Source organism: Rhinoraja longicauda, chromosome 29 (assembly GCF_053455715.1).
Source record: "Rhinoraja longicauda isolate Sanriku21f chromosome 29, sRhiLon1.1, whole genome shotgun sequence".
Taxonomy (NCBI): domain Eukaryota; kingdom Metazoa; phylum Chordata; class Chondrichthyes; order Rajiformes; family Arhynchobatidae; genus Rhinoraja; species Rhinoraja longicauda.
This window is the reverse complement of record NC_135981.1, coordinates 9,958,491-9,974,958: the sequence shown is the minus strand read 5'-3', so window position 1 is coordinate 9,974,958 and position 16,468 is coordinate 9,958,491. Positions and strand designations below refer to the sequence as shown.

Sequence of the window (16,468 nt, the reverse complement as noted above, 5' to 3'; positions counted from 1 at the left end):
CAGCACTTGGCAGAGTTTCAAGGAATGCTTTTATTAATGAAAACACTAATTTTTTGTAGTGTGGAACATATCAAGCATTTATGAAAATAAAGTAATTTATTGCATAGCCAGTCAAGGCTACAATAGGACAAAACTTTTCAGAAATACTAATTTACAAATCAAAAAATGTATATCAAATAAAATTGCACTATAAACTTTGATTTAAGGAAAACATCACAAAACCTTTGATTACCAACTATTATTCTCCTGATATTTGTAAGTGTTCATACTTGATAACTGATCTGAATTCTGAATATTACATTTCTAAATATAAAGCTGATTTATACATGATACATTAGTGATTAAATACACCATTTTATTACAACTGGTAATATCTAACACACCAATACCAAAAAAAAATCAGGTGCATGTTCCAATGACCTGCATTTTCAATATAAAGGCACTTGAACAATCGCGTGTGTTGCTGGCACATTTGATTGCTGGCACATTTGAGGTCCTTCTACAGTTGTACCGGGCCCTGGTGAGACCGCACCTGGAGTACTATGTGCAGTTTTGGTCTCCAAATTTGAGGAAGGATATTCTTGCTATTGAGGGCGTGCAGCGTAGGTTCACTAGGTTAATTCCCGGAATGGCGGGACTGTCGTATGTTGAAAGGCTGGAGCAACTAGGCTTGTATACACTGGAATTTAGAAGGATGAGGGGGGATCTTATTGAAACATATAAGATAATTAGGGGATTGGACACATTAGAGGCAGGAAACATGTTCCCAATGTTGGGGGAGTCCAGAACAAGGGGCCACAGTTTAAGAATAAGGGGTAGGCCATTTAGAACGGAGATGAGGAGGAACTTTTTCAGTCAGAGAGTGGTGAAGGTGTGGAATTCTCTGCTTCAGAAGGCAGTGGAGGCCAGTTCGTTGGATGCTTTCAAGAGAGAGCTGGATAGAGCTCGTAAGGATAGCGGAGTGAGGGGGTATGGGGAGAAGGCAGGAACGGGGTACTGATTGAGAGTGATCAGCCATGATTGCATTGAATGGCGGTGCTGGCTCGAAGGGCTGAATGGCCTACTCCTGCACCTATTGTCTATTGTCTATTGCATCTTTTTTAACGAATGCACCTGATCTCGTGACTATATCTGTGAAGGGAAAATCAGATATTAAATACAAAACCAACATGCGTAGACATTTGCCTATCACCAAACCTGATATGTTGGCACATGGCTACGATGGAGAGCGAAGTGAGAATATGAAATAAGCAATTTTGCTCCTTGCAGCCAGTGGCACTGATACTCCTCTCCATCATAACACCTGCAATTGAGTGGTCCCATGTGACGTCATCAGCTCTTGCATTATCTGACACCTTTACAGTCTTTGGATGGTTAAAAAGTTTGGAATTAAATTGTTTACAATCTTTGTAACCAGGTTGCAGAAATGGAAATAGCAAAGTTTGATTCAAATCAATTATTGGAGTTGGTATAAAATATAAAATCGTATCAGAATATGGCAACAGTTCATTGTTGTCAATAATAATGTTTTTAAATGACCCATTCGACATCCAGCTGAGGCCTTTTTTACGATGAATTCTGCAAGTCAAAACAACAAGACATCCTTCAGGAGTTGAAAAGTCCTTGACTATTCCACACAACATAGCGGATTATTGAAGATGGACCAAGCATTTGTAGTGCAAGCTAAATAAATAATAATCAAGGATTGACTGATGATAAGCAGGTGTTAATGTGTGCAATATACACCCACATCTTTGGCATTATTTCTTTCATTGGAACATAACTGAGCATTAATCATTAACATGATTGGTCTGTGGACAAAAACTAAAACTAAAACTCATGATCACCTTTCTATCTAGTTCCTTGGCCCAATCTTTCCAAAAATGATACATTTAAAGAAACGCTATTGATCAGTGTGAATCTTCAGGACTATTCACTTCATGAGAGATAAAATGACTCTCTGATCTTACAGGATAACAAATGCCAAACTACATAACAAAATGCTAGAGATTCAGACATTTTAATTATATTCATCTTTCTGTTATTAAAAAGTCTTAGATGGTGCAGTTGAGTCTAGAGTTATGCTCAAAAGAATAGAGTCTTTTCAGCACACACAAGGTCAAGGATCAGTGAATGGGTAGTCACAGCTTAAAACTGCCCAGTTTCACAATAAATTGAAAATTGTAGTAAAAAATAGCAACGAGAGGAAATTATCTCATTGACGGCCCTGACCTGCAGCAGGGAAGTGATTTGAATGCTTAAACTATGCATACGGTTCTTTATACATCAGGTGTTATCCTTTTTAAAGGAATACATTTCCTAGACTGCAGGATTTCAAAAGGAATGAATGAATAATTTGCATTACTGTACAGTCTTCCACGTTCTGGGACAGGCCAAAGCTCTTTATAGCCAATGATGTGTATCCTTTTCCAAGCAAATGTAAACCCAAATTTTTGTACAGCAACGCCCAACATACATAATTCGATCAGTTTAAGATGCTGTTAATTGAGGAATTAGGTTGGCCAGGAAATGCGAGAACCACAATCTGCTCTTCATTTAATCTCCTCCATTCTCAACCTGATGTGGAAAGAACCTTGATTTATTTTTTCACCACCAACTCCTTTAAAGAATTTGAATGCTGGAGTAGAAATTGAAGTCATAATTTTCTAACTCTGGAAGGGATATTTACTGCAGCTAAAGTTGGTTATGCAGGAACTTATAAGTAGATTTCATTATGCTGCTGGCCATGTTAAGCAACATTTGAGGGGGTGCAACACAGCATTCATAGACATTATCTGCTATGACTTCAGATGTTTTTTTAACTTTCCATCCCCGACTGACTTGTTCTGCTTTAAAGGGCATAGGCATAAGGTGAAAGGAAAGAGATTTAAGGAGGATTTCAGGGGCAACATTTTCACTCAGAAGATATTCCGTATCAGAAATAAGTTGCCAGAGGAAGCTATAGAAGTGGATACTATGACAACTTTTAAATATATATTTGGACACATATGGATAGGAAGGGTTTTCAAGGCTATGGGCCAAATGCAAACAAATTGGACTAGCCCAGCATGCCAACTTTGTCAGCATGGACAAGGTGGGCCGAAGGGCCCGTTTCCATGCTGTATAACTCTATGACTATATCAGCAGAGGCATTGGTCTACAGAGTTAAATGAAAGGGGGATTAAAACAGAGAAATAAACTGTCCCTTTAAGAGTCTGCCATAATAGGATTACAATAAGATAATGTCAAACCTTGTGATAAAATGAATTCTGGTAATGAATGTAGGTTAATGTGTGAATAATTGAAAGTTTCACTTCATCAGTAAGCAAGATGTGCTATGCTTAGCAGATGTTGTGGTGAGAGCAGCACATTCACAAGCATCTGAACTATAAAAGCCAACAAAACGGTTAGAAAATGTCTAAATAACACCGCGTACATTGAAGCGTCGGGGTAGGGATGCAAAAGCGCAAATCTGACATTCACTAAAACCAAGATCTGTTCTAAGTTTGATTGAAAGTTATACAGCGTGGCTGACATTATATAAACTCTTTCAAGCGAGATTAACAAATGAAAAACATTGCAAGTTCAAGCTTTTTACTCATTTAGACAAGACAAGAGAAGGTTGGCCATCTGGCATGGAATCAAAGTGTACTGTGGCCTAGAGTTTGCAGAGATCATATCAGAATTGCAACAGTCCCAGTCTGACATAACATCAGATATGAGTTAAAATAAGCAGGAATCTGAAGCTAAATAGATTAATTAAATGGACATCTTAAGATACATGATTACCTCAAGTACAGTTCATTTCATAATGGCCTGTGAGAGTTTACATACTGAAGATAATTATGGATTTTCATATGAGATGGCTTGTTCTCCCTCTCTCTCTTTCTGCATTATTAAAATTGAGTTAAAACTTTAAATAAAAAATAAATAGCAAGTGCAAGAGTCCATAACCCTTAAAATCTACACCAGAGCCTGCTGTGCATGATCATTATGTTAGAGATTGCAAAATCATGATAGACAAAAGAGAGAAAGCCAACTTCAGCTGGTAGCAGGAGAAAGAGTGTCGAATGAATATTAAATGCAAAGAGGATAATGCAGATCAGTCAGAAGAGGCATGCCTACGGGAAAACATGTCTGCAGCAATGAATGTTTATATTGCTGAACGTGAACCAAGCATGCCCCTTTTCCCATCATTAATGTTGAATTTTTCATGGTGAATTTGAAGGGCATTCTGGCCTTAAGCCACAAAACTATAAGAGGCGTTTGTTAGTTTCCAGGCCAGGAAAGAACAAATCCTGATCGTGTCTTGGTGAAGTCAGGCTGCGACTGGTTGATCTTGGTCTCCACAATGATGGTGTACTTCTTGCCATGCATGATACACTGAACTGGATCACAGGCCTTCACATGGAAGTTCCTTTTCTCACTGGAAACAGGAGATAAAAACATTTTATCAAAATGTCTGTTTTAGGTATTTTCAAGATATGTTTGAATATTAAATGAATACCATTAATATCAAAACAGTTACGTTTTATGAAACATATAATGAGCATGCAAAGGCTAAACTTGCACCATTATTATAAACTGAGTCAGAACCAACACTCATTCAATCCTATTGAATATGACAATGACACTTTTTAGCAACAAGTTCTTAATGACAACATCTTAGGGATAGATATTCACTCTTAAAATCAACTAAACAATTTGGCAAGTTTTCAGGGCTGCCAAGCTAAAGCTGCTTAGTTGTGCGTTGTTCTCAACACTACCTATATACTAAAACTCTCGTTTGTTTGTTTGTTTGTTCCTGAACTACAGCCAAAATGGTTCAAGATAGCACGACAATTTTAGGCCCACCTTACTCACCGTTATCCCTTTGGTGCTAATGGAAGAGGTTTCATTGAAATTGGTGTTATATTTTTTAAGTTATTCATATTTTAAAGTTTAAATCTATCTAGGGAGGGATGGAGGGAGGGAGGTGGAGGGAGGGAGGATAAGGGGCGTGGAGTGGGGTGGAGGGGGAGGAGAGTGGAGGAGGGAGGGGGAGGGTGGAGGGAGGATAAGGGGGTTGAGGGGGATGGAGGGGAACGGGGGTGGAGAGGGGAGGAGAGGTGGAGAGGGGAAGGGGAGGTGGAGGGGGAGGGGAGGAGGTGAAGGGGAGGAGGGCGGGGGAGGGAGAGGGGAGGGGGTTGGAGGGAGGGGGAGGGAAGGAGGGAGAGGGGAGGGGAGGAGGGAGAGGGGGAGGGGAGGGGGAGAGGGGGCAGGGGGAGAGGGGAGTGGGGGAAGGAGAGGGTGCTGCACCAATGCAGGAGAGGTTTGGGCCCCACTTGGTCTAGATTTTTATTAAAATGGATTGCAACACAAAAATTTACAGCAACTTTTCTACAACAAATGCAAGGTCAAGGATGATCAAGCTTTAATGTATTGTCTTTTGAGCTTTATTCGTAATTGCAATGACATTAGGACAAACAGATGAGCACATTTTATTTAAAATTAAAATCAGCAATGAACAAATGGAAAGTGGTTTGCTTGATTGCAGCCTTGCAAAACTGTGCAAGATAGTCCCTCAGGGATTAATTAATTAGGCATATCTTCAAGTAAAAAGGTTGAAATTGTGTTATAAAATGGTACCTGACAAAGGCACTGTCGGAGTCTGAACATCTCAAAGCAAAAGAAAGATTGATTTCCATTGCTGGTTTTGTGACAGAATTAGGACAGCATTGCCTGGGTATATCAGATACTTGCAGGCACGTTCCCTGTTACTTAGCATTGAAAACATTGAATATTTATCCTTAAGAGTTGGAGAACATACAAAAAACAAATCAACCAGTTAAATATCAGGTACTTTATTTGAATATTGTAAATGGCATTTGTGAATTTTCAAATATGGCTTCGTATTCAAAGCAAAACATGAGTACATGAAAAATTTAGAAAAACTTCCAACTGCTAATAACACATATTCTACTGGACCTTGATTAACACCAAGATCCATTGTGACTGTGCTTTCCATCAGTGCTGGACCATGACAGACTTACTCTGTGATATCTTGAAAGTTTTCCTTTTGAAGCTCACCTTGTATAATTTGACCCATCTTCTTCAAAAATTCAAACCATTATTCAGACAATAAACAATCCATTGGGCGCAAGTCAACAAGACTACAAGTTAGGCAAAACATCTTTATTTTTCTCCTTGGTCTAAGTAATTGCTAGAGTATTTCACCATTAAACATGCATACTAGAACAATGACAACACAAAATATGTACCTCATGATTTAATGCTCAAATGATATACACATTTCCCAGGCATGGAATCACTTTAAAAGCACTATTGATAACACAAGAAAGCATAAAACCACAAAATTATCAACTATCTGCGTAATCCTTTACCCTCCATGTATTTAGAACTAAACAGTTCTCTCTCTCTATATATATATATATATATATATATATATATATATATATATATATACACATCTGAATGTTCACCAAGCTAAAATGATAAACAAAAACTTGCCATTGAAAATACCATTGTTTCAGCCTTAAAATTCACAACATACTGCCCTGGCTCGGTGCCTTCATTCAGCATTAAAGGACAATGGGTTCGAAGTTTCAAAATAATTGCCAAATGAACATTATTGAATAATTGGCATGTAGCCATTGTAAATTGGAACAATTTCCACTGTAATCTTCAATTTGACAATTGGAAATACATGTATCGTCACTTAATCCATGTATTCAAAGATATCCAGACCTTCACTTTCTTACACTTTGCTATGTAGATTGCAGCCAGAACTACAAGCATTTTGAGTAGTATCAGTAATGGAAGGGATTTTAGTGATTCTAGAACTGGGACAGAATGAAGACAAGGCACAAATTCATCTTTCTTTGTTAAATAAAAAGATAGTAGCACAAATTCAGTTAACAAATGTTAGTACAACTGTAACCTCTTGTGCACAATTTGACAGAAGTAAACAATGGCAATGTGGTGGGGAATGAAATGCCCGTTTTCTTGCTTTTTGGAATTAATATTCTCTGATGACTTTAATTCAGCTATCATATCTTGTCCATAGGTGTTTCTTTCAGTATGAGTCTTTCAATGTTTAACTAAACATTAACAAAGTAGAAAATAAACACCACCAGATTCTTATTTTTACATGGGCAATGACAGTGCCTTGTTCAAATCTGATCTGATAAGGCTCCTGTCTCCCATCTTGGGTATTTTGTTAATTAAAATGCCACATTGTTGTTGGTATATGGTGAATTAACTTAGATAATAAGCTTTTCTTTACTTACACAGTGCAGCTGTACTTGAACTTTCCATTAAGTACTTCAGATTTGTAATTATTTCCATACTCATCCCATGACCCTGTCTATGAAGAAGTTTTGAGTTTCCAACAAATGACGAAACTTGAAAGGAAGATAATTTACTTTGAATGTGAAGTTTTGAGAATGAGTGAAAGCTGTAATTCCAAATGTAGAGTGTTCTGCTGCAAGGGACGTTACATACATAGTCCTCTCATCTCAGTGGGATTTTCTTTTCATCTGTTTCACTCCCCAACACAATGCATTTTATTCCTATCCCTATTTTTCCTCTGCTTCAAAAAATCTTCCTGTTGTACCTCAACATTGTAAAATGAAAGGCACTGATAGTTCATTGGATTTTACAGTGTATTATTCAACAGACATTCCTTCACACCAATCCAAAACAAGATTTCAAGAATATCAAAATACTATTTTCATAATATTCTTCCTCTACATTTCACACATTCTCATAGCAGTAACACGTGAATTGTAATTTATTCACAAATTTCATAAAATTAATCCAGACGTTCTTGGAAGTATATCTCAATAACATATATGCCTTAATACCCCCATGAATTACATCATTGATGAAGTTAATAGAACAACCTGCAAAGACTGAGGACTAAAAATTATGCTGACCAAAATGCCCCATCTATGCTTGTCTCATGTGTCTATGTTTGGCCCATATCCCTCTAAACCTTTCCCATCCATGTAACTGTCCAAATGCCTTTTAAATGTTGTGATAGTACCTGCCTCAACAACCTCCTCTGGCAGCTCATTCCATAAACCCACCATATTTTGAGTGAAAAAATTGCCGCTAAGGTTTTTAATTACATCTTTCCCCTCTCACGTTAAACCTATGTCCTCTGGTTCATGATACCCTAACTCCCAGTAAAAGACTGCATTCACCCTATCTACTTCCCTCATGATCTTATCCACCTCTAAAAGATTGCCCCTCAGCCTCCTGAACTCCAAGGAATAAAATCCTAGTCAGCCCAACCTCTCCTTACAGTTCAGGCCCTCAAATCCTGGCAATATCCTTGTAAATCTTCTCTGCACTCTTTCCAGTTTAACGCTATCCTTCCTATAGCAGGTTGGCCAAAACTGAACACAATACTCTAAATGTGGCCTCACTAACGTCTTGTACAACTGTAAAATAACTTTTCAACTTCTCTACTCAATACCCTGACTAATGCAGGCCTATACCGAAAGCCTTTTTGACCACCCTATCTACTGTGATGCCACCTTTAACGAGCTGTGTACCTGTACTTGTAGATCTCTCCATTCTACAAAACTCCCCAGTGCTGTGAAGGTCCTGCCTTGGTTTGACTTCCCAAAATGCAACACCTCGCACTTATCTGTCCAGTCGAATACCTCTGCCTGGATCCCATGCGATCTAACCTTCCAGAGCAGCCGACCACGCATAACTTTATCAAATGCCGTGCTGGTCCACACAGGCAACAGCTATGGCTTTGCCTTCACCAACCGTTTTCGTTATTTCTTCAAAAAATTCAGATAGATTCGTAAGACAAGATCTTTCACATACAAAACCATGCTATCCCTAATGAGCCCCTGTCTATCCATATGCACATATATCTTATCCCTCAGAACCCTCTCTTATAACTTGCCTACCACAGATGTAAGGCTCACTGGTCTGTAGTTCCCAGGCTTTTCCCTGCAGTCTTAAACAGAGGCACAACATTAGCCAGCTTCCAGTCTTCTTGCACCTCACAGTATTGAACCAGTGGAATTCTTTACTATAAAATGCAGTAGAATCGTTTAATTAATTCAAGCGTTAAACATGGCATTAATGAGATCTAGGGATATGGGGCAAAAACAGAAATAGTCTATTGAACTAGGATGATCAGCCATAATCATATTGAATGGCCTGCTTCTAATTTCTATGTTTCAATGTTTCTAATGCGATTACCCTTCAGTCATTGAAGCCTTGCAATACATCTGTTAAACTAAATAGGATTTTTACCCCTGGCTGTATACTGCACCTCCACAGTTGAGGTTCATATTCAAGCAGGTGGGGATTTTTTTCCCATTCTATGCAATATTCTGAAAACCTTCTTAGATCTCTATGTCAGTTTAAGCAGTGAGAGCTTTGTATAAGATTGACTAGTTAATTAACTGCTCCAATTCTCTTGCAGGGAATCTGTTCCTCAGCTGCTGTTAACATCTGTATTCTACATTACTTAGAATGCAGCAGCCCAGGGTATTGAATCCTAAAAAATTCCACAGGATCACAAAACAGCTGTCTCTAGGTGGATTTATTGCCCACTTAACCTCAAGGATTATGCACCATATGGCAAACTACGCCAGACACAATGGGAGCTAGGACCTTTCAGTGCATGTGATCAACAGGATGCTTGCTTCATGCTACAGGTCAGCTGGGGGGAAGTGGTTTACATACTCGTGTTGTTCAGGTTTCAGTAGTTGGAGGTCATATATTCTGCTTTCTTCAATAAAACAAGCACCAATTTGTGCATGGGAAAGCGTAATCACTTTTGTATTCACTAAAGCTGATTTAATTTCTGATCTGCATTTTACGAGGCTGAGATGCAGCAAGTGATGGGACACACATTACGAAGCAGCAAGGCAGTTGCAATGGGTGTAATTAAATGTTTTCATTGCAGTTCCATGCATTGGACTTCAGCTGTTAAATGAAGCTCATCCAAAGCCAGTCCAGTCCAATGCAATTTGTTTTGCCAGGGGAGAATCTCTCTGAGGCTTGGCAACTGAACCAAAGTGGAATTCAGAAAGCCAAAAGCATAAATTCTGCACTGTACAGCAGAACAGTGTAAAATCTTGATCGGTCAGCAGTCTGCACAGATTGTGAAACTGCTTCCCTATACTAAATAGTAATAAATACATTTTTAATAAATGCAGCCCTTTCACAAGCTCACATTTGAGCCCGTCCTCTGACATTATCTTTCTTGTGTAAGTATTCTCCTACCTGCTATCCGGCACTATTTCATTGTCTTGGATGAAGGGATTAAAAGTACCATTAGCAAATTTGCAGATGATACAAAGCTGGGTGGTAGTGTGAACTGTGAGGAAGATGCTATGAGGTTGCAGGGTCACTTGGACAGGTTGTGTGAGTGGGCCGATGCATGGCAGATGCAGTTTAATGTGGATAAATGTGAGGTTATCCACTTTGGTGGTAAGAATAGGAAGGCAGAGTATTATCTGAATGGTGTCAAGTTAGGACCAGGGGGCGTACAACGAGATCTGGGTGTCCTAGTGCATCAGTCACTGAAAGGAAGCATGCAGGTACAGCAGGCAGTGAAGAAAGCCAATGGAATGTTGGCCTTCATAACAAGAGGAGTTGAGTATAGGAGCAAAGAGGTCCTTCTGCAGTTGTACAGGGCCCTAGTGAGACCGCACCTGGAGTACTGTGTGCAGTTTTGGTCTCCAAATTTGAGGAAGGATATTCTTGCTATTGAGGGCATGCAGCGTAGGTTTACTAGGTTAATTCCCGGAATGGCGGGACTATCATATGTTGAAAGACTGGACGACTAGGCTTGTATGCATTGGAATTTAGAAGGATGAGAGGAGATCTTATCGAAACGTAGAAGATTATTAAGGGGTTGGACACGTTAGAGGCAGGAAACATGTTCCCAATGTTGGGGGAGTCCAGAACAAGGGGCCACAGTTTAAAAATAAGGGGTAGGCCATTTAGAACTGAGATGAAGAAAATCTTTTTCAGTCAGAGAGTTGTGAATCTGTGGAATTCTCTGCCTCAGAAGGCAGTGGAGGCCAATTCTCTGAATGCATTCAAGAGAGAGCTAGATAGAGCTCTTAAGGATAGCGGAGTCAGGGGGTATGGGGAGAAGGCAGGAATGGGGTACTGATTGAGAATGATCAGCCATGATCACATTGAATGGCGGTGCTGGCTCGAAGGGCCGAATGGCCTCCTCCTGCACCTATTGTCTTTTGTCTATTGTCGATGCAACCAGCATCACAATGTTCACTGGTTCTGCCCGTGACAGCACTGAGTCAGTGATGAACATATAAGTAGTTTCCTCAAAAATTGCAGCCAGATATTGTTCACTGACTCTTCTCCGAATCTCCTTTCCATGGAGAATTTAAGATTTAATTTTCAATTTGGCTAACAACTTTGGAATTCTTGCTCAAACGTCAAGATGATCCTCTTATACACATACATGAAATTATTGCAACTACAAACTGCTCATTTCAACCATGATGGTGTCTCTTCCAGAACAAGGGGTCACAGTTTAAGGATAAGGGGGAAGTCTTTTAGGACCGAGATGAGAACGTTTTTTTTCACACAGAGAGTGGTGAATCTGTGGAATTCTCTGCCACAGAAGGTAGTTGAGGCCAGTTCATTGGCTATATTTAAGAGGGAGTTAGATGTGGCCCTTGTGGCTAAAGGGATCAGGGGGTATGGAGAGAAGGCAGGTACGGGATACTGAGTTGGATGATGAGCCATGATCATATTGAATGGCGGTGCAGGCTCGAAGGGCCAAATGGCCTACTCCTGCACCTATTTTCTATGTTTTTATGTTTCTTATTCATTCATTTTCTGATTTGCTAACTTGGCCAGTACTTACTGTCCATGCATAATTGTTTTGTGATGGTGAACCACATTCCGGAACTACAGTTCTTCTGGTGAAAGTATTTCCATAATGCTATTGACAATGGAGTATAAAGATTCAGACCAGTGACATCGAACAAATGATGATAAATGTCCAAGTCAAGAAGGCGTAAACCTTGAAAATAAAGTAGTTTATAAACCGGATATATAAATATTTGGTATGGATAATGGGTGCCAATCAATTAGGTTTCTTTGGCATGGATAATGACAGTCTTTTTGTGTGCTACTGAAGTGGTAAGAGAGAGAAAAGAATGTTCTTTCACACTTTTGACTTTAGTTTTGCAGATGGTTGAAAGGATTTAGACATCCGGAGCTATGTCACTTGCTACAGAATGCCCAACTATTGGAATGCCCAACTATTAATCTGGTCATGTGATTACGGTACTTTGTATGGTGGTCCAGTTGAGTTTCTGGTTAAAAATAGCTCTTTAATTATTCGGTCATGGCAATGCTATTAAATATCAAGGGTAGGTGGCTAGAGATAACCTCTGCCTGGAAATAATATTATTTGTCATTTATCAGACCAACTGTGAATGTTGTCAAGGCCCTGTCGCATACAGACATGAAAAGCTTTATTTGTTGAGGAGTTGTTCGTGGCATTGCACGCAGTGCTTTCATCAACAAACATTCCTGCTTCGTTATGGGGAGAAGGTCATTGATGAAGCAGTTGATAATGGTCAGGCTAAAGATATTGTTCTGAGGAACTCTTGCAGTGATGTCCTGGGGCTGGGATGAATGACTCCAATAACCACCAACACAAATATTTTGTTTGATTTGAGTTATGCCTTCAGACATTGGAATACTTCCCCATCAATGTTCATCAACTTTAGTTTTACTGGAATCTTTTAATGGCACACACTGCCAAATACACCCTTCATGTCAGTTAATCTCACTACACATCTGTAATTCAACTTTTTAGTGCAAAACTCTGAGGTGTTTTGGAAGCAGATAGTCGAGCCGAAACCCAAAATGGCATTGGTAAGCAGCTTATTGGTAAATTACACTTTAAAGAACTATTAATGAAACCTTCCATCATTCTACTAGTAACTGGTGGTAACTAGCATATCGGCCACAATCGTTACGATTTGCCAACACTACTTCCTCCTCGATAACCATCAGCACAGGAGCACCTCAAGGCTCTGTGCTCTCTCTGTCCTCTGCTCGACCCTCTCTATACTTATGACTGTATAACCAAACACATTTTCTATGCCATCTTTAAATTCATCGATGATACAATTGTTGGACGTATAACGGATAATGATGATAATGATCATGATTATAGGAGGGAGATTGAAAATCTGATTGAATAATGCCAGTGCACTATTGGGTCCTGCTGTCCTGTTAACTGAACAATCATCCATCACCATTTACGATTAGGTTTTGGTAGAACTGAAACATTTTGATCTAATCCATGGGATCCGTTAGCTCTGTCTATGGCACCTTATTTTTGCTATTTAACCTGGGTTTAATCCTGTGTTACAGATTCACCTCATTTTTAGGTCTAGCTGAAGCTAAACCCAGTTTGCCCTTTTGCATTCCTCATTGAACCTTTGACTTGATTGTAATGGTTGATCCAAGGTTATGCTGGACCACAAGACAGTGGAGGGGTCATTACTACTGCTGCTGAAGGTCCATGGCACCACATGCCTGCCAGATCTGTTCAGAGCAAGAATATAGTACAACATAACACGATGCTGAATATCCACAGCATATAGTTAGGGCTTTATTTCTACAAGGACAGTGCAGTTGTCACTTCTACCGATGCTAACGCAGATAAATGCATTTGCTATATACACCAATGAGCCAAAACATTATGACCACTGACAGGTGAAGTGAATAACATTGATTATCTTGTTACAATGGCACCTATCAAGGGGTGGGATATATTAGGCAGCAAGTGAACAGTCAGTTCTTGAAGTTGATGTGTTGGATGCAGGAGAAATGGGCAGGAGTAAAGACCTGAGCTACTTTGCCAAGGGCCAAATTGTTATGGCCAGATGACTGGGTTAGAGCATCTCTGAAATGGCAAGGATTGTGGGGTGCTCCCGGTCAGCAGTGGTGAGTACCTACCGACAGTGGGCTGAGTAGGGACAAACCACAAACCGGCGACAGGGTGTTGGGCGCCCAAGGCTCATCGATTCGCGAGGGCAACGAAGGCTATCCTGTCTGGTCTGAACTGACAGAAGGTCTACTGTGGCACAAGTCACAGAAAATTTTAATGGTGGTCATGGGAGGAGTGTGTCACAATACACAGTGCATTGCACCCTGCTGCGTATGGGGCTGCAGACCGGTCAGAGAGCCCATGATAACATAATGTTATGGCTCATCAGTGTATAGACTAGCAAGGACATTTGGTTTATCTTTATGTTCAGTAACTGTCCACCTGCCACTAATTCAATCTACAGCCATGACCTTCATGGCTTGTCCCGCTTGATTAGTGCTGATGATAGCGGGCACACTTGGTAATTGATCGTGAAATCTCCCATCCATGGTATATTCTATCCCCTTGCTAATTTCAGTGCTTCTGCCAAGTATTGTACGACATGATGAAACACCGATTCATCAGTTGAAGGAGTGAGCAATGTTGTAAGATTTCATAGGTTCTGGAGGTTGTAGACTCACAAGGCTAGTCCTTCCTGTCTGTATACTTACCATGAGCCATTGCCTTTAAAGAACACATCCAAGGATTGTGATGGAGGAGTATCTGTCAGACTATTATTTGACGAGACTGTGGGACACGCTCCCAATTTAGGCAGATATTTGTAAAGGGACCTTTAGAAGTCAGGTTTAACTGCATCCAAATCCCACTGCAGTGGTGCAGTTGGAGAGCTGCTTCCTCACAGTGCCAGAGGCCCAGGTTCGATCCTGACCTTGGGTGCTATCTGCGTGGAGTTTGCACATTCTCCCTGTTTCCTCCACATGCACCAGTTTCCTCTCACATCCAAACATCCCATGAGTGTTTGTTGGTCAACTGGAGTCTGTAAATTGCACCTTGTGCAGGAAGTGAATGCGAAAATGAGATAACAGAACTCGTGTGAATGGTGACCGATGGTCAGTGTGGACTTGGTGGGCCTGTTTCCATTCTATATCTCTAAACTTAATTTAAAAGTTTGATGTCTAGGTCAATGCCATGTAATCTGTCCAGTTATTCTTTTTGTTGCTTCCACATCGTGGTTATTATGCATCTGAGTGAGTTCCCATTTCAGAAAACAGTTAGGAGCCAACAACATTACTGCGGGTCTGAAGTTACATATAAGCAAAGACTGGATAAGGATGACAGACAGTCGTGTGTGAATCAGATGGATTGTTAAAACAATCTGGCATTTCACAATCATCATTACTAATACTATTTAAAAAAAAATCATTTTACCAACCAAATTTAAATTCCACATCCGACATAGTGGGATTTGAACTCATGCATGTAAAATGATAGACTGGTCATCAGGATTACTAACTTAGCCACTACACCATCATCATACCCTTGGGGCTAAAATGATTGGCCTCCATCAACCATTCACTGTCTCCTGTGAAAGTGATATTGTTCACGGGCTTGAGTCAGCAATCTGTCTGCGCTCTCTCAGGGATGCATTCCCTAATCCTGCATTCTCCAATGCTCCTGCACATTCTCAATTTTTACCACTGGCAACTGTGCTCTCAGCTGTCTTGGCTCTAAGCACTGAAATTCCTTTCATAAACTTCTCCACTTCCTCTCATTCTCCTTCTATAAGACCAACTCTGACCAAGGCTTTGGATGCGCATCCTAATATCTGTAATTCAGCATCAAAAGCATCTCAGGACATCTTGCTAGTGGGAAGAAGCTACATAAGGGCAGGCTGTTGTACTGCAAAATGGTTATACTCTCTCAGTGTTGAGTAGCTTGAACTGTTTTATTTCACTAGGCTAGTTAAAAATGTGGAGAATAATTATTCACAAGAGCTGACGAAAAGGAAAGTGCCAAGTATGTAAACTGACATCGTTCTATGGTTGGATTTTTAGAACAGTGTGTAATACAGATCCATTTCCTAGATGATTAACTGTAAACCACAGATAAAACATATGTGGCCCTCATGAGTTTGAAGTGGCAGCTGCCCATTACAGGAACTTGAACAAAACCACTGAGTGGGTGGGGCAGGACTAATTCTAACTTCGATCAATTCCAAAAAGCAACTCGGTACTCCCAGCACCCTACTACATGGATACCAACTTCTCTCAATTTGTAGTGTGAATGAAACATAATTGACTCTGGGGCAAGATGCCATAACACTACATCATTACAAGATTAATTTAACGGGCAACCCAATATGTGAGTGCACCGATGGAATAAATATGTTCGACCATCTTATGTTCACATCAAAATGCATGATGAGGACTTGGCAAGCTTTAATGTTGAAACATTTATGTTGCTCTGCCAGCTTAATAATGTGTAAAAAGGGAAAAGATAATACATGAGAAGAAGAATAAACTTAGAATTTGAAACAGGAATCCATTGCATCTGGAGGCCATCAAGAATACTGAGTTAACATTTCCATTCACAATACATTTCTGA

At 40.0% G+C, this 16,468-nt stretch overlaps 1 protein-coding gene across 1 annotated transcript in view; it reads right to left on the bottom strand.

The window, feature by feature from the left end:
• Positions 1 to 232: 232 nt before the first annotated feature.
• The window catches only part of LOC144607527 (unconventional myosin-Id-like), a 296,615-nt gene continuing 280,379 nt past the window's right edge, over positions 233 to 16,468 (bottom strand). Inside the window, exon 22 of the mRNA XM_078424424.1 lies at positions 233 to 4,426. Within this exon, the coding sequence (XP_078280550.1) occupies positions 4,270 to 4,426 (157 nt within the window). The 3' untranslated portion in view covers positions 233 to 4,269. The remainder of the gene's footprint in view (positions 4,427 to 16,468) is intronic.